The following is a 19,343-nucleotide window of genomic DNA, read 5'->3' on the forward strand; positions in this document are numbered from 1 at the left end:
TTTGGTCATGGTACTTCTTGGCCTTTTAAAAAAGTTAGTGTTTAAATATGTATATAAAGGGGACTACTGTGCATGCTACTCATAAATACCTTTCTTTGTATCCAGTGAGGCTTACTGTCATGTAAATGAGAATGTACTTCAGGTCTTAGGTTGCAACCCTGTATGACTTGGAAATAGGCCACACTACAGTGGGGCTTGTTTATGAATAGAGATGTCTAGGATTGAGCTGTTGATTTTGGACAATGGACCAGAATACAACACAGGAATGACAGTTCATCCATAGTAATTACAGTAGAGTCTCACTTATCCAACACTCACTTATCCAACGTTCTGGATTATCCAACGCATTTTTGTAGTCAATGTTTTCAATATATCGTGATATTTTGGTGCTAAATTCATAAATACAGTAATTACTACATAGCATTACTGCATATTGAACTACTTTTTCTGCCAAATTTGTTGTCTAACATGATGTTTTGATGCTTAATTTGTAAAATCATAACCTAATTTGATGTTTAATAGGTTTTTCCTTAATGCCTCCTTATTATCCAACATATTCGCTTATCCAACATTCTGCCGGCCCATTTATGTTGGATAAGTGAGACTCTACTGTATATATATTTATTACACAATCTATTTTGCCCTTTGCAACAGTTCACGGTGGGCATCAATATATAAGATGTGTAAGATTGAATTTACAGTGTGGTATCAATGGGAGCTGGTGTGATGTAGAGTGGTAACTATAAGAGGGCAATTAAATTCTGAGTTTAAATTTTTACCTTGACCACAGATTTACTTGAATAGCTTCGTATAAGTCAATGTCTCATAAATGCCTTTCTTAGGTCTTGCTGCTTGGTTTTGGTGCATGGGTGACACAGTCAAACCCCTTTGATTGGTCCATAAAGGCATGATGGAACAAAGGAGAAAAGAAAGTATCACTAGCTGAAGTCAGTGGTCAAAATTAGCACCAGTAGTATTGTGCAAGAAATAATGGCATTTCGGTATCGATGCTACAGCACTAGTATCATGTGCTTGATTAGCTCATCTGACAAGAAGGGCTGCTGTGTCTGCAACCACTGAAGTTTGGGACAACTATCAAGAGAAGTCCTGTGTAAACTATAAGCCTAGCTGCAAGGTTATGAAGGTATGAACGATACTTGCTTGGCCCTGATCAGATATTTGGGATCATAGTCTTTTCATGAGAAGCACATTAGGCATTTCTACAGCTCCTGAAACATTACAAGTTTGCCATTTGAGAGGCAGAACTCTGTGTACAATGGGTGTATAGGACACATCCTTTAACATTATAGCCAGATTATCCTCCATTTGGTATTGAAAGTTGGGTAGATTTTAGGTAAGTACTGGTACTGTTGGATCTCTGTCCTTGAATCTCATTGAGTCCCATTTTTTAGCATAATAATTATGCTATTCTGGCATACAATTTTGCCAACAGTCTTATATACACCTTGAACAAGGAAAGGGAACTGGTCAATATTAGGCGAGCTCTAATCTATCTACACTGATAGATTTGGAGGTTCTAGCAAAAAAGGAATTAAAACAAAAAACAATTTCATATGCACCCGAGTTAGCCAATGAATTAGTCCTTTTCCTTTATCCAAATTCTCAATAGATTAATGTGAGCTTGTGAGAAAAAGCTTTTCACGAGCCATTCAGGTTCAGATACAGCCCACTCCCCTATAGTTTAAAGCTGTGCTAAAAGTATTGGCTCATAGTAAGCTGTTCCAATGGGCAAAAATATGGAATTGGTCCCTGGAATATAAGAGCTGGAAATAGGCAGTCTCCCCGAATCAAATAGCTTGTGGTGCATTGGTGAATATTACAGTAGAGTTTCGGTTATCCGACTTCTGGTTATCCGACCTACCGTATTATCTGACGTGCGGCCCAGGGTGCTTGCTGGAGGGACGAGATGCGGCTGGAGCAGACTCGCTCCCGGCAAGCAACCAGTTTAGAGAAGCCCACCGCATGTTGCTAGGCAGCAACATGTGGCTGGGCTTCTCTAAACCGGTTGCTTGCCAGGAGGGATGAGGCTTTTTCCTCCTGGCAAGCACCCGGCTTGCCGGGATGGATAATAGAGCCTCCCTATTAACTGACAGTTTCGGTTATCCAACATTCGGCCCGCCCATTTATGTTGGATAACCAGAACTCTACTGTATTTCATGAGATATAGATAACTGATACTAATTCAACACAATTTATTTTATACTCTACCCTTCTCCTGCTATAGGACCCAAGATGGATAAGTAAATATTTGTTGAATATACAAATAGCATCCTTTACCAATGAAAGAATGCAAATAACATTAATACGAATACAGTGCTATCCAACAGTTTGATTAACCATATATTAGGACATTAAATACCAAACAAAAATGTGACCACTGTTCTCATGGCTATTGCAATAGCTTGTGTCACTTCTGTTGTGGAGTGGAACAAGAGGAACCATTATACATGTAAATTATGGCTCTACCTACACTGCTATATACTCTAGTTCAATGCAGATTAAACTGGATTATATAGCAGCATAGATTCACATAATCCAGTTCAATGCAGTTCAATCTGCATTATATGAGCCTACACTGATCACATAAAGCAGTTCAAATGGCATTATATGGCAGTGTAGATGGGGCCATGGGCAGCTCTTCTCTTCTTTTTGTCAGTTTAGGGTGAAGGAAGTATTATCTGGTCTGTCTAGTTATAGCCTTGATTTTATTTATTCACTGTGATGTTCATATTCTGAAGTTGATGTCTCCTGGTTCCTTCAACAGAGTTCAACAGAAAAATCCTAAACACTACCTTTGACTGGAAATAAACACCTTGGTGAATTCATCGTATCTAAAGGTAACCTTATGTTGACTATAATTTATATATATATATATATATATATATATATATATATATATATATATATATATATTCAATATTTATATCCCGCCCTTCTCACCCAACAGGGGACTCAGGGCGGCTTACAATAAAACAGACATATAAAAACAGTACAATACACTATAAATCAGTTAAAAATTAACTTACATAAACATTCATAAAATGCATTTATAAAATATAGATAGGCGTGTACAAGTTTAAAAGACTGGGTCTGTCAGTTGAGTTCCAGCATACATAATAGTAATTAATGCTGCTGATTCTTATTCGAAAGCCTGGCCCCACAACCAAGTTTTTACCTTCCTACGGAAGGATAGGAGGGAGGGAGCCTGCCTGATTTCAATGGGGAGGGCATTCCATAGGCGGGGAGCCACTACTGAAAGGCCCTGTCTCTCGTCCCCGCCAGCCGCACCTGTGAGGCTGACGGGACCGTGAGCAGGGCCTCATCCGATGATCTTAAGCTTCGAGGTGGGTCATAGCGAGAGACACGTTCGGACAGATAAGCTGGGCCGGAACCGTTTAGAGCTTTATAGGCTAAAGCCAGCACCTTGAATTGTGCTCGGTAGCTAATCGGCAGCCAGTGGAGCTGACGTAACAGAGGAGTGGTACGCTCCCTGTACGCCGCTCCAGTTATTAACCTGGCAGCCTCCCGTTGGACTAACTGAAGCTTCCGAACAGTCTTCAAAGGCAGCCCCACGTAGAGTGCATTGCAGTAGTCTAAATGGGATGTAACAAGGGCGTGGACCACCGTGGCCAAGTCTGGCTTCCCAAGGTACGGTCGCAGCTGGCGCACAAGTTTTAATTGTGCGAAGGCTCCCCTAGCCACCGCTGAGACCTGGGGCTCCAGGCTCAACGATGAGTCCAGGATCACCCCCAGACTGCGCACCTGCGCCTTCAGGGGGAGTGTGATCCCATCCAGCACAGGCTGTAACCCTATACCCTGTTCAGCCTTCCGACTGACCAGGAGGACCTCTGTCTTGTCTGGATTCAATTTCAATTTGTTGGCCCTCATCCAGTCCGACACAGCGGCCAAGCACTGGTTCAGGACCTGAACAGCCTCCTTAGTGACAGGTGGGAAGGAGTAACAGAGCTGGACATCATCTGCGTACAGATGACACCGGACCCCGAAACTCCTGATGATCTCTCCCAGCGGTTTCATGTAGATGTTAAACAACATGGGAGACAATACAGAGCCCTGCGGGACCCCACAAGTCAACGGTTGTGGGGCCGAGCAGGCATCCCCCAATGACACCATCTGGGACCGACCCTCCAGGAATGAGTGGAGCCACTGCAGGACAGTACCTCCAAGTCCCATTCCCACGAGGCGTCCCAGAAGGATACCGTGATCGACGGTATCGAAGGCCGCTGAGAGGTCCAGCAGAACCAGCAGGGACACACTCCCCCTGTCCAGTTCCCGGCGAAGATCATCGACTAAGGCGACCAAGGCTGTCTCAGTACCATGCCCCGGCCTGAAGCCAGACTGCGCCGGATCCAGAAAATCAGTGTCAACCAAGAATCCCTGGAGCTGCGAAGCAACCACATGTTCCAAGACCTTGCCCAAATAGGGGAGATTGGAAATAGGCCGAAAGTTTCCGAATTGAGTGGGATCCAATGATGGCTTTTTCAACAGCGGCTTGATCACAGCCATTTTTAGGCTCGCTGGAAACTTGCCCTCCCGAAGGGAGGCATTCACCACCACCTTCACCCACTCGGCCAAACCCCCTCTGGCTTCTCTCACCAGCCAGGATGGGCAGGGGTCTAGGATGCATGTGGTCGGACTCGCCTCTCCAAGGATCTTGTCCACATCCTCGAGCTCAACCAATTGAAATGAATCCAACAAAACTGGACAAGCAGGTGCACTAGTTACATCCTCAGAGACTGCCGTTAATATGGTGTCAAAGTCGGAACGGATCAGAGCGACTTTGTCCGCAAAGAACCGAGCAAATGCTTCACAGCGGGCTGCCGAGTTATCAGGGCTCCCACCTTGACTGGTGGGAGTTAACAACCCTCTGATGACACGGAACAGCGCCGCCGGACGGTTCAGTGCGGACGCAATGTTGGCCGCAAGGTGGACTCTCCTTGCAGCTTTGATTGCCGCGGCATATGCCCTAAGATATTCTGTATTCAAAATGTATGTATTGAGCAGAAAGCACTATCCAGCCATTTTAGGTTGATCCCACAACAGAAATTAAACCTGGGAGACAATAGCTGTCTGAATGTTGGTAAGGAAGTAGTACATCAAGATGGGAATCAGATGTTCTCTAGATGCTGTTGGATTGCAGCTCCTCACCATTGACTACTACTACTAATAATAATAATAATTATTATTATTTATACCCTACTTTTATCTTCCCAAAGGGGACTCAAAGTGGCTTGACATAAAAGCATTAGTATACAATTTAAAATATATAAATATGCAAAAATTAAAATAAAAAATTAAACACAACCAACACTAAAAAATTCAGTTAAAGTCCATCAAAACAGTTACAAACCACAGCACCCTCTGACTAGATCTTAAATACCTTAATCTTTAAAAACCTGCCTGAATAAAAAGGTTTTAGCCTGCCACCAGAAGGACAACAGGGACGGGGCCATTCTGGGTTCCCTGGGCAAAGAATGTCAAAGTCGTGGACCACTGAAAAGGCCCGCTTTCTCATTCCCACCAACTGAGCCTGAGATGGAGGTGGGACCGAGATAAGGGCCTCTCCTGAAGAACACGGGACCTGGGCAGGCTTGGACGAAGGGATGCGGTCAGTCAAATAGCCTGGACCTGAACCATCTAGGGCCTTAAAAATCATAACCAGTACTTTGAATTGTGCCTGGAAATAGACTGGCAACCAGTGGAGGTCCTACGCGTACAACGGGGGTTGTCTGCTCCCTGTAGCCAGCCCCAGTGAACAACCTGGTTGCAGTTCTTTAGACCAGCTGAAGTTTCTGAGCACTCTTCAGAGGCAGCTCCACGTAGAGCATGTTACAGTCATCCAGGAGGGATGTAACTAAGGCATGTACCACTGTGGCCAGATCTGGTTTCTCAAGGAACAGGCACATTGGTGCAAAAGTTTTAATTCTGCAAAGGCCCCCAGGTTTAGTACTGAGTGCAGGAAGACCCCCAAACTGCAGATGTGTGCCTTCAGGGGGAGTGTGTCCCCATCCAGCACAGGCTGGTTCCCTATTCCATGGTCTGCCTTTCGACTGACCAGGAGTACCTCTGTCTTATCTGGATTAAGTTTCAATTTGTTTGTCCTCTTCCAGTCCATTGCTGATGACAGGCACTGATTTAGGGTCAGGACAGCTTCCTTGGCATGAGGTGCTCATTTTGTCCCCAGCCAGGAATGCAAGCAGGTGCTGGCAATCCAGAACTTGCCTTCAGTCAGGGCCTCGGTCTGCAAAGAGCCAGTCCTCTGTACCAGGAGCTGAAGTCAGAGGCAGCCCACAACAAGGAAACACTGCCTCCTCCTTTCAAGCTCCTGACTTTTGGTCTTTCTGGCTCTTCTGGATGGTGACTAGTGTTACTAGGATTTGCAAACAAACAGCAGTGGGAGGAATGTATGATTCCCATTCCTGCATTAAATATTATACAGTGCATGGCAATAAGCAGTGAACAGCTACTGGCTACATTCAGGTTAGCAGTCAAGAAAAGGAGCAGATTCAGGCACTGAAGAACAATTGAATTGATTTCTAAATGCTCACATTGTATTCAGAAAATGCGCTTCCCTTCAAGTTTAAGCTCTGAGGAAAAGTCTTTTTTTTTAATTTGAGCAAATGTAACTTCCAGATAGAACTAAAGGTTTTGCGCATGATGTTGCTAAAACATCACTCTGTGGCCAGTTCTAAAAATGTTTTTGTAGTATTTTTAAGGTCAAAAAAGACAAAGAAAAAAAGGCTTTGCAATTTTTGTGGAATGAAAAAGATGAAGAACCCATTAGAGTAAAGGTAAAGGTTTCCCTGACGTTAAGTCCAGTCATGTCCAACTCTGGGGGTTGGTGCTCATTTCCATTTCTAAACCAAAGAGCTGCCGTTGTCCGTAGACACTTCCAAGGTCATGTGGCCAGCATGACTGCATGGAGTGCCGTTACCTCCCCGCCAGAGCGGTACCAATTGATCTACTCACATTTGCATGTTTTTGAAGTGCTAGGTTGGTAGAAGCTGGGGCTAACAGTGGGCGCTCATTCTGCTCCCGGGATTCGAACCTGTGACCATTTGGTCAGCAAGTTCAGCAGTTGAGCACTTTAACACACTGCACCACCGGAGGCACCATTAGAACCCATTAGGGAAGGACAAACCCATATATGACCCAGCTGTGAAATGAGGAAGATGAAGAACCCAACTATACCCCTGAACCTACACCCTCCTTTCCACACGCCCCTCCTTTCCCCACATATCCCCAATTTTATATGTTTGCACTGTATATGAAAAACTCTCAATAAAAATTATTATTTTTTTTTAAAAAAAGAACCCAACTAAAGTGTAAGGGGAAGGACAAAAATATAAATGACCTAGAGTGTCACACGTACAATGTAAAGCTAGGAGAAAGCAGAGATGACTCAGGCCCTATCTACACTGCCATCTAATCCAGTTTCTGAATCCAGATTATCTGCTTGCACTAGATTATATGGCAGTTGTAGATGGAGCCACAGTGGATGAATCTTGTCCGACTGCTCTTTACTACAAAATGTGAGTTTTATCCCTTTTACTATTCCAGCTCAGAGTTGCTGAACATTATTTCAAGAAGATATTTTGCAGAAATAAGGATAATTTTGAGAAGTTGTTTATAAGGTAAGATCATAGGCATCAGACCGGCACCTGCTATATATTCTTAAGCAGGCCTGGTACTATCATGCACCATGGTAAGACTATTGGCTTTAAGTACAGACAAAAAAAAATTGATGGTAGGAGCTAGTGTTTGAACTCTGAATGGTGTGGCAGGACATTTTAAAATGTTGGCCATTGAGAAACCCAAGGCACTATTTTGGCCACACTTCAAGAAACAATATTGGCACTGTCCTTAAGCCAGCGTTTCTCAACCTGGGGGTTGGGACCTCTGCGGCAGTCGTCAGAGGGGTTGCCAAAGACTCTCTGATACTCTCCGGAGATAAGTGAACTACATCTCCCCTAAGTCACTGTTAATTCCTCAAATCCCTCCAGTATTTTCTGTTGGTCATGGGGATTCTGTGTCGGAAGTTTGGTCCAATTGTATCATTGGTGGGGTTCAAAATGATTGTAGGTGAACTGTAAATCCCAGCAATTACAACTCCCAAATGCCAAGGTCTATTTTCCCCAAACTTCACATTTCGGCATATTGAGTATTTGTGCCAACTTTGGTCCAGATCTATTATTGTTTGAGTCCACAGTGCTCTCTGGATGTAGGTGAACTACAACTCCAAAACTCAAGGTCAATGCCCACCAACCCCCTTCCAGTATTTTCTGTTGGTCATGGGAGTTCTGTGTCCTAAGTTTGGTTCAGTTCCATCATTGGTGGAGTTCAGAATGTTCTTTGATTGTAGGTGAACTATAAATCCCAGAGACTACAACTCCCAAATGAAAAAAATCAATCCCCCCGCTAGTATTCAAATTTGGGCGTATCAGGTATTTGTGCCAAATTTTGTCCAGTGAATGAAAATACATTCTGCTTATCAGATATTTACATTACGATTCATTAGTAGCAAAATGACAGTTATGAAGTAGCAACGAAAATAATGTTATGGTTGGGGGGTCACCACAACATGAGGAACCGTATTAAGGGGTTGCGGCATTAGGAGGGTTGAGAACCACCGCCTTAGCAAAATGCATTGGGAAGTTGTCACTTTTTTCCACAGGGGACATACACTTCCCTTGTTAATGATTTCATCACAGAAGAAATAATGCCACAAAACAGAACATATACAGTAGAGTCTTGCTTATCCAGCATAAACGGGCCGGCAGAACGTTGGATAAGCGAATATGTTGGATAATAAGGAGAGATTAAGGAAAAGCCTATTAAACATCAAATTAAGTTATGATTTTACAAATTAAGCACCAAAACATTATGTTATACAACAAATTTGACAGAAAAAATAGTTCAGTACACAGTAATGCTATGTAGTAATTACTGTATTTACCAATTTAGCACCAAAATATCACGATGTATTGAAAACATTGACTACAAAAATGCGTTGGATAAGTCAGACTCTACTGTATGTAGTGTTAGATGCCCCACTTGAACATGAAGTTAGAATGATATACTCCTCTGTTCCTCCAATAACTTTAATTAGCTATTGAATGACCCAAGGTCACTGTTGATTGGTCCATGCAGCAGTAACTACTTTGAGAAGAGCAGTTTGCTAAATACTAATTTTCGTTTACATTTCTTATTATGTTGATAAAGCCGTACCAAAATACTTTTAACAAATAAAGGGCATCTATAACTGTCCCAATGGTTAAAATTTGTTCCTGCAATAAACATTGAGTCCTATTTGATCAAAGATTTAGTTGATTAATCTTCTGATTCAGCTGATTCTATTTTGCAGCCCTTGCTATTTTCTCATCGAAATTGTGAATATCAGACTACTACGTTGCCAGGGAAGATACTCTTTTCTAATAGGAAAACAAATTACCAGACAATGAAAATTACTTTCTTTCTCATTCAGAGAGCTTTCAAAAAAAGTGTGGAAGAGATATTTATAGCAAGGCTATAGTGTCTTTGCTCCAGAAGAACACAAAAGAAAAAGAAACACAAACAGTACAATGGAAGAAGATTCCTGTGATTTGGAGTACTCAAGTGAAGAATCTGATGTGCTTTCTCATGACAGTGAACCTGAAGAAAATGTTTCCAAATCAAAAAAAGCTAATCGTTCTTCACAAGATAATGCACAATACCGGCGGGATAGATATGGACACATACACCTTCCAACCTCAACTAGGTCTTATAAGGAGGATCTAAGGGCAGGTTCTTACCGAAGAAGGAATCCTCACACTCATAGAACAAGATGTTTTGTTCATCAACAGGGAGATCCGTACCATTCTCAGGGTGACAGTAGTGTAAGTGTGGATGAAGTTCTTAACCTGCTGCCCACCTACAAAAGAAAGACACGCCAGCAGTGTCAACAGGAAAAGGAGGCAGCTATCACAATCCAGTCTGCCTGGAGAGGTCATCAAGTTAGGAGGCACATTGACACAATGAATGAAGCGGCTACCAAAATTCAGGCAGCTTTCCGAGGCCACGTGACACGGAAAGAACTGCCCTTGGAACTGAGTGGATATGCCAGGACTGACAGACCAAAAATACAGAGGAAAGCAAGAACTGATAATCAAAGCAAGTGTTGTCCAGAGCTCCTAAATTGCCTTCAGAAATTTGGTTTGGTATCTGGACCACACACGCAGAGGCAGAACATCGTCCTCCCAAAAGCCAGACCAAGTAGATGTCCCAAATACATCATAGAAGACTATCCTGTTTTGAATCCCAATGTATCCTTCTTTGAAATCAAATCACCTCTCAGACCTAACAGGGAAGTATTCACATACAAGTCTTTAAATGTCTTTGCCCAGACACAAAGATACCAGGCCGCTGCCACTACAATCCAAGCGGCATGGAGAGGGTACCAAATTAGACAGAAAATCCCCATTAACCTCACCATCAGGAAAACCTCTTGGAAACATACATTGTCAGGACATACTCTTGAGGCACATGAAATCCATCAGATCTTTACAAGACCCGTGCTGAGAAAGGCACCACGCATCCGAAATATTAACATTCGTACAGTGGTGAAGAACGCACCAGCTTCCTCCCAAAAGCCAAACATATCCATCCAAGTTTTGAGCCCCAGAGGTGTGATCCAGGGATTTCAGAGAGACATGAGCAGAGGTGCTCAGGCACTCTACACAGTTGCAAGTAAAAATGCTACAATACCATCTCAGATCTTCATTCATGTCACTTTGCAGAAGGGAAGTCCTCCCAAAAACTAAAAAGAAGAAGTACAAATCCAGAAGATGTCATGCAGGAAAGGATGTCTAGTAAAGACCATTCTAAGAAACTGAACATAAATGGAACTGTGATTGGAATGGCAAAGGCATTCACTCTCTGTCCACAATTATGATAGTGGCTATTTGGTTTGCAGAAGCGTGTAGCTCACTAAGGGCCTCAGGTTGTTGTAAGGCTGTTTGATCTCACAGATGCAGTTCCAGATGTTTGAAAAACTACCTTTCAACTGTAGCTCCCGAAATCTTGGTGATGGGATTCTCTGAATTATTTTCCCAAGGCTTGTGCCATATTCCCTCGACCTCCTTTGAAAATGGAGAGAATACAAAAATAAATAAACATCATGGGTAGTGATTAATGATATCAAGTAGGCCTGAACAAGTTTTGGCCCACAAAGCCAAGTCCAGTCCATTATCCATTTATAGCCTGGCATGCCTTATTTATCCTGGCATGCCTTATTTATTTGATTTATATCCAGTCTTTTTCCCAAGAATGGTACTCAGTGTGGTTTACAATAAGACAGAGTAAGTATAATTACAAAGTGAATACAAGCACAAACATTAAGCATAGTTCAAAAATACATTAATAAATAAAATACAGCATCCACTCAGTTTAAAAAAACCTTTCCACAGACACAAGATCAGTTACCAAAGGGGTCTGAATAAAAGTACTTGACCTGTCTATGGAAAGTCGTGGACATGAAAAGAAGTCAAACTGATTTTGATCGAGAGCTCCAGGGTCTAGGAGTGATGATCAGGGAAACTTTGTGGCAAAAGTGGTACAGATTGCTTATCCCTTTTCTGAAATGCTTGGATTTCAGATTTTGAAAGAGATGTATTTGCATATAGGTACATAATGGGACAGCTGGGAAATGACACTGAAGGCTAAACATGAAATTAATCTATGTTTCATATATATATACATACACACACACACACACACACACACACACACACACACACACACACATATATAGTAGAGTTTCACTTATCCAACATTCTGGATTATCCAACACAGTCTGCCTTTTAGTAGTCAATGTTTTCGTAGTCAATGTTTTCAATACATTGTGATGTGTTGGTGCTAAATTCGTAAATACAGTAATTACTACATAGCATTACTGCATATTGAACTACTTTTTCTGTCAAATTTGTTGTATAACATGTTTTGTGCTTAATTTGTAAAATCATAACCTTATTTGATGTTTAATAGGCTTTTCCTTAATCCTTCCTTATTATCCAACATATTCACTTATCCAATGTTCTGCTGGCCCGTTTATGTTGGATAAGTGAGATTCTACTGTGTGTGTGTGTGTGTGTGTGTGTGTGTGTGTGTGTGTGTATCCTGAAGGTAATTTCATATGATATTTTAAATAATTTTATGCATGGAACAAAGTTTGTTTACAATGAACCATCAGGAAACAAAGTTGTCACTATCTCAGCCACTCAAGTGGACAATTTTGATTTTTGGAATATTTTGGATTTCTGGATAAGGAATGTTTAGCCAGTAGCAGTCAGAGAAGGATTTCCTTTGAAGATTTTAGAACATATGTAGACTTTTATGGGAAAATTCAGAGATTCTGAACCCATGTCAATATCAGGCTTAAGTCTAGTAATAAGCAGTACTTCAAGTTGTTCCTGCAAACAAACAGTGAGATTGTAGTAACAAGGGAGTCCTTTGTGCTCTCTCTAAGTGACCTTAGTTGAGTCTGGTTGCAACATTTTGTACTGGGTGAAGTTTCAGAATGTGTTTCAAAAGCTGTTCCATATGAAACATGTTGCAGGAATTTCCCGTAGAGACTTAGAACTTGTAGAAATTATTTACAAGGCAGAACTGTTTGTCATCCATCCCCACAATGTTGTCAAAAACCGGATCTCAAAATGATGAACCCCATAGCTTGCGGCTCCATAGGGATGAATTAGGGAGCCCAATTTGACTTCATTCCTAGTTTCAGACTATCTTTCATTGAACCCCCTGGAATGTTGCACAAGCACGCTATACAGCTCAGACCTCAGGCTACACGTTAGTTAGCATAATCCCTTCAAAATATATCAGAAAAGCATACAGAACATACAATGGGCTTAAGAGAGAGCCACTGATTCTTTTCCTGTTTTTCCTGATATGATCTGTTTTTATTCCTGGGAACATTTTCTCACCTATGTTGCCAAATCGGACCCCATCCTAGGGATCTCCATTAAAATTGCCAACACCCTGAGCACCCTTTGGTTTACCTTACTGACACTCATTTTATGACTGGACGAGAGACATCAAATCCCATTTCAGCCCATTACCTCTTGTCCCACCACATTCCTTTTCACTCACACCTCTCTCCTGGGTGGATTGATTAATGGACACAAACCTTCAAAATAATCTAGCAACAGTTTATTAAATTTTCTGCCACTACTGGGACAAACCAGCAATGACCTCAGACAGAACCTTGGATGTATTTGGAAGTGGATCCTAGCTGGCACTGAATAGCTAAGTGCTATGAATAAACTTGTATGTTTGCAATTGTGGCATGTCAGTTTTTTGGAGTACTGCCTCTGATGACATTCTCTTTGGCCATTGAGAATAAAGCTTCTGATTATTTCCTTCAACCCATCTGCATCTCATTCAGTCCTTTGGAGCTAAATATGCTAGGCCCTAAAACTGTGGTTATTATGGTAGCTCCCATAACAACTATTCCAAACTTCATAGGAGCCCTCATCCAGAGGGTGATAGATTGCTTCTATGAACATCCAAGAACACATGGTAAGCATCAACATCTCAGGGCCTAAATATCCTAAAGGCACCAGATTCCATCTGATCTTGGAAGCTTAGCAGGGTTATTTGGACAGGAGACTGCCAATGAATCCAGCAACTGTTGGCTATATTTCACAGGAAGGAACAGACAAAACACTTCTGAGTATTTCTTGTCCAATAAATTTATGGTGTTGCCATATGTCAACATCTGACTTGAAGGGAAATATGTACACACATAGGTGGTAAAAGTAAGTGATGGATTTCCATGCCACAGATCACAGAGAGATGCTGCAAATATTTCAAGATTCCACTAGATGTCCCCATTTTTCTTTTCTAGTAGCTAAGCTTTTTGCTTAAGAGTTCTTTTCTCAATATCTAAGCCTCTAAGCATATTCTTTTATGGGTTTATTAAATTGTAAAATGTTAGAAGTCTTTTTTTATCTGTTATGGGCAGTTTGTGCTACAACAATATCCACTGGGAAGAAGATCTGAATAGAAGAAAACAGAAACAATCAAAAAAGTTGGGGAGATATGGGGAAGGAACATTGGTGTAAGAAGAATAGTAGGGGTGTGAAAATTTCAGGAAGAGTATTTGATATTTGATTGACAAAGAAATACTCTTTTGGGTGAGTCTTATATAACCAGTTTCTCCTATCAGCATCCTATATGATGGGGATCTGGATTCATGAGTTGGTGGAATGACTAAGGTGGGAAGATAATGTTTTATGCAGTGACTTCGATCTCCTTGAAAACAAGAACAACAAGTGAGCAATTTTTTGGGATGCAAAAAGCAAGAATTCAAAGGAGGAAAGCATAAGGTGCAAATGAGTACATAGTTAACATTGAGCTTCTAAGCCAGTGGTTCTCAACCTTTGGGTGCCCAGGTGTTTTGGCCTACAACTCCCAGAAATCCCAGCCAGTTTACCAGCTGATAGGATTTCTGGAAGTTGAAGGCCAAAACATCTGGGGACCCACAGGTTGAGAACTACTGTTAAAGTTCAAATTCATAGATGTAGAATGGTCAAGGATGACCATGTTAGGACTGTCTCAATATTTCAAGGCCAAAACCTGAGATCTTGGGATACCTACTTGTGATGCCATAGGAGGCAGGCATGGACCACATTAAAAAAGAGATGTTAGAAAAGGGAACCACTTCTATTATGCACAGTACATCAGTTTCACACTATATGTCATTCAAACAAAGTCTACCAAGGCTAACAAATGAATAATACACCCAAACACCTACACATGCACACACCCCTGGATTAGAGAAAAGGGTCTAGAGATCCTAGTCCTAAATTTAGCTAGGATTTCTAAGCCGTAGACTCATAGCCAGAACCCTTGTTTCTGGCTATGAGTCTATGGTTTGCCTTAGAACAGTGGTTCCCAACCTTTGGGCCTCCAGGTGTTTTGGACTTCAGCTCCCACTGTTCCTAACAGCTGGTAAACTGCCAGGGATTTCTGGGTGCTGAAGTCCAAAACGCCTGGAGGCCCAAAGGTTGGGAACCACTGCCTTAGAATAAGCTGTAGGCTTCAATCACAAGGAGTTAGAATTGCCATTTCAGAAACATTCCAGGTCCCGAGGTTTCCAGGCCAAAACCTAATAACTAGGGATAGACCCTAGTGATGTCATTAAGCACCATGAATGATGTACTTACTACACTTGGGTATTCAAGCACATGTGGGAAGAGGCTTATTTTGCTATTTGGAAATTGAGACAGAAATGTTAGCTATAAGGGTTGATTCCAGATAAAGTGAAATGTGGGGATTTTTCTTTCACACCAAATGAGAGTCGTGGGAAAAAGGAGATTTAATTCAGCCAATTTCCCCTTAGCTAAAGGGTAGATACAGAGCTGAGCAGAAGGTAAGTCCTGATGTAACACTTCACTTTATTTCTTAATTAGTTGCTCTCCACCAGGGTGCACCGAGCGACTTACAGTTTAAAATATCATTCCACAATATAAAAACATTCAACATAAAAACATTTGCACTGTGCATTTAAGTAACAGTGACCAGGAGGGAAGAAAAACCTAATGAGATTTGGGCTCCCCAGAGAGACTTTGCAGGTTGTAGCAAGAAATCAATTAAGCTTCAGAAATTGTAGCAAGCTGGTGCTCCCATGGCTGATCTGGAGATTTGCACACAGTCCTTTCCTTTTGCCCAAGGAAAAGCAATTGGCGAATGTGTATGCTTTTCTCCTGGCTGGAGATGACCCATGAAAATTGGAGCCACAGTTCCAAGTCTTCAGATCTGGCAACTCTGCTTGTTGAAGCAGCTGCTAAATGGTAACTGACAAAAAAACATTTATTCAGATGCCGTGTTGTCGAAGGTTTCATGGCCGGAATCACTGGGTTGCTGTGAGTTTTCCAGGCTGCATGGCTATGTTCCAGAAGCATTCTCTCTTGACGTTTTGCCCACATCTATGGCAGGCATCCTCAGAGGTTGTGAGGTCTGTTGGAAACTAGGCAAGTGGGTTTATATATCTGTGGAATGTCCAGGGTGGGAGAAAGAACTCTTTTCTATTTGAGGCAAGTGTGAACGTCTCAATTGGCTACCTTGATTAGCATTTAATAACCTTGCAGCTTCAATACCCAGCTGCTTCCTGCCTGGAGGAATCCTTTGTTGGAAGGTGTTAGCTGGCCCTGATGGTTTCCTGTCTGGAATTCCCCTGGTTTTTTTTAGTGGTGCTCTTTATCTACTGTCCTGACTTTAGAGTTTTTAAAATACTGGCAGCCAGATTTTTTTCATTTTCATGGTTTCCTACTTTCTGCTGAAATTGTTCCACATGCTTGTGGATTTCAATGGTGTCTCTGTGTAGTTTGACATGGTGGTTGTTAGAGTGGTGCTGTTTGCTATTCCCTTCTTCTTATACTGAATGACTGTGACTTACCCAAGGTTGACCAATGGGCTTCCATGGCTGAAACAAAGTTTTAACTCTGATCTTTGTGAATACTTGTTCAAGACTCAAATCACTACAACATGCTGGCTCTTACTTTTATTGTTTTGAAATGTTTGCAGATAGCTTATATTGTTGCTTTAATATAGTGGGTAATTGTTTTTTTAAACTTTTGTCATAAGAATTTGTATATGCTATTTTTTTGAATGTGTGTTGTGAGTTTCTAGGCTGACATGAAAACAGAAATTGGATGAACGAACAAATCAATAGCTGGAGAAAGGTAGGACTGTTTCCCTAATGCAATTGTTGCCCCAAACAGAGATTTCCTTCCTCTCCATGGAGTTGAAGTCTTCCTTCCTTGCTTTGCTTTGATCCTTTCCTGCAGAATAAGAGTTAGGAGCAAAATCCAAGCATTTGTAGGTTTTGTTAAAATAATTTTGGACTGATCTGCATGTAAAGTACAGACTTCAACTTAGTGGAGGACTGAAGCTTTGAATCAGAAGGTTTGAGCGAGTGAAATGTTGATTCTGCTGTGAGTTTTACCCTTCCACACAACCATATAACCCAGAATATCAAGGCAGAAAATCCCACAATATCTGTTTTGAAATGGGTTATCTGAGTCCACACTGCCATACAATTCAAAGCAGATAATGTGGGATTTTATTCAGTTGTATGGAAGGGGGCTGAGAGTACAAGGAAGTGCTGAACCTAGCTTGGAGGTGGAATTCAGCACTCTGGATAGTTCCCTTAAACTTTTATCTAAAATCTTGAGATAATAAACCACCCTACTGAGATTTTTTTTTGTGGTACCTGTTTGTACCACAAAGACTAGGAGCCTCGTGACTTGAAGGTTGGGTTGCTGACCTGAAAGCTGCCAGGTTCGAATCCCACCCGGGGAGAGTGTGGATGAGCTCCCTCTATCAGCTCCAGCTCCATGCGGGGACATGAGAGAAGCCTCCCACAAGGATGGTAAAACATAAAAAAACATCTGGGTGTCCCCTGGGCAACGTCCTTGCAGACGGTCAATTCTCTCACTCCAGAAGCAACTCCGGTTGCTCCTGATACGGGGGGGGGGGGAACCCACAAAGACTTTTGCTAGGTGGTGTCACTGAATTGACTATTGCTATTTGAACTACTGCCTGTTACTAGGTAAATAATAATAATAATAATAATAATAATAATAATAATAATAATAATAATAACTTTATTTATATACTGCTCCATCTCCTCAGGGGACTTTGGGTAGTTTCCAACATAGTAAGGAAACCATACAAAAACTTAAAACCATACAACAACAAAACATAATACATTAATGAGCATAAGTACACTAAACATGCAAATCAATCAATTAACCACAGGCTTAAGAACTAATAACAAAATAAGTGACCCTGGGAAAGAAAGGTGGAATGTGTATGAGGGGAAGGAATTGAGGAAAGAATGGAAGAAGGAAGGGCCAAAAAGAGCCATTTTGTCATGGAAACATTGTGAAGTGGGCCCTCTCAGTGCTGGAGAAGGGAGAAAGAGGAAGGAAAGGGAGGAAGGAAGGAAAAGAAGAAAGAGAAAAAGAAAGGAGAAGGAAGGAAAGGAGAAAGGAAGGAGAGTGGGATAAGAAAGGAAAAGGAGGGAAGAGAATGAGCTGGTCTTATGAGCTGGTCATTGACCGTAATAAAGTGAACTTGGATTTGAACTTGAGAAAGGTAAGGGGAAAAGGTATGAAAGAGAAAGAGAAAGAAGGAAAGAAAGCAGTGGGGCAACAGCTGAACCTACACTCACTCAGGCAAAGGTCAGTATATATCGGTGGTTCTCATCCTGGGGTCCCCAGATGTTTTTGGCCTACAACTCCCAGAAATCCCAGCCAGTTTACCAGCTGTTAGGATTTCTGGGAGTTGAAGACCAAAAACATCTGGGGACCCCAGGATGAGAACCACTGGTATATATGCTCATACTTTTGCAATTGTGAAAAAACACAGGTGATGTGAAACATCCTGAGAACAGGAAGCAGCCAGGCTTTGAAGCTGCAAGACTATTCAATGCTAATCAAGCTGGCCAATTGCATCATTCACACTTGCCTCAAACAGGCAGGAGTCCTTTCTCCCACCCTGGACATTCCACAGATATAGAAACTCCACTTGTTTCCACAACCTCTGAGGATGCCTGGCATAGATGTGGGCAAAACGTCAGGAGGGAATGCTTCTGGAACATGGCCATGTAGTTCGGAAAACTCACAGCAATCCTGAGAACTGTTATTAAACAATACTGGGTTTGACAGGCAAACACTTTGATCTGAGCAAATAATCTGGTAAAAGGCATCTCTTTATGTTCCTAACCTTGAAAGGAATCCTGTGATGTTTTATATCAGACGTCACACTGTTCTTTTTCTTATAGGTATTTACAACTATTTACAGATGATAACTTTCCACATTAAAAAGAACTCCGTGAGCTCTGGCTTACATCTCATTCTGTCTCATGCTCCTTACAGAAATAGCAAAATATAATATATATAACCAAGAAATAAAAATCATGAAGCATTTGCCTGTAGCATGACACGACTTTGAAAGAAAAATTGGGGGATACATGAAGCTGTTCGAGAAATGTTATCCTATACTTGAGGCAGGAAACATTGATCCTCCAGACATTTTGGCCTAAAGCCCCTATGACCCACTCCAGCATGGTAAGTGGTAAGAAAAACGGGAGACATCAAAAAAGATAAAGGACCACAGGTTCCCCATTGTGTTACCTGTTGAGGAAACCAAATGCATTTTGTACCTACTATCACCTTTTTGTAAAAACAGGAACTCAGCTTTGTTCAGGAGCAGAACATTCATTGCAGTGTCAGGCACAAATTTGCCGTCCCCAG

The 19,343-nt window shown here is 41.7% G+C and overlaps 1 protein-coding gene across 2 annotated transcripts; it reads left to right on the forward strand.

Moving 5' to 3' along the window:
* Positions 1 to 156: 156 nt before the first annotated feature.
* On the forward strand, positions 157 to 11,192 carry LOC134297145 (abnormal spindle-like microcephaly-associated protein homolog). 2 transcript variants are annotated; one of them, XM_062974153.1, is made up of 4 exons: positions 157 to 1,144; positions 2,786 to 2,858; positions 7,600 to 7,673; positions 9,404 to 11,192. In XM_062974153.1, the coding sequence occupies exon 4, from the start codon at positions 9,621 to 9,623 to the stop codon at positions 10,836 to 10,838; it is 1,218 nt and encodes a 405-aa protein (XP_062830223.1). In that variant the 5' UTR covers positions 157 to 1,144; positions 2,786 to 2,858; positions 7,600 to 7,673; positions 9,404 to 9,620; the 3' UTR covers positions 10,839 to 11,192. The 2 variants fall into 2 exon arrangements, with proteins under 2 accessions (XP_062830223.1, XP_062830224.1); XM_062974154.1 differs by having other exon boundaries at positions 9,524 to 11,192.
* The last annotated feature ends 8,151 nt before the right edge of the window (positions 11,193 to 19,343 follow it).

This window comes from Anolis carolinensis, chromosome 2 (genome assembly GCF_035594765.1).
Source record: "Anolis carolinensis isolate JA03-04 chromosome 2, rAnoCar3.1.pri, whole genome shotgun sequence".
Lineage (NCBI taxonomy): Eukaryota > Metazoa > Chordata > Lepidosauria > Squamata > Dactyloidae > Anolis > Anolis carolinensis.

Coding starts and splice junctions, on each gene's coding strand:
- LOC134297145 (XM_062974153.1), top strand. CDS start 9,621: ATGGAAGAAGATTCCTGTGATTTGGAGTACTCAAGTGAAGAATCTGAT.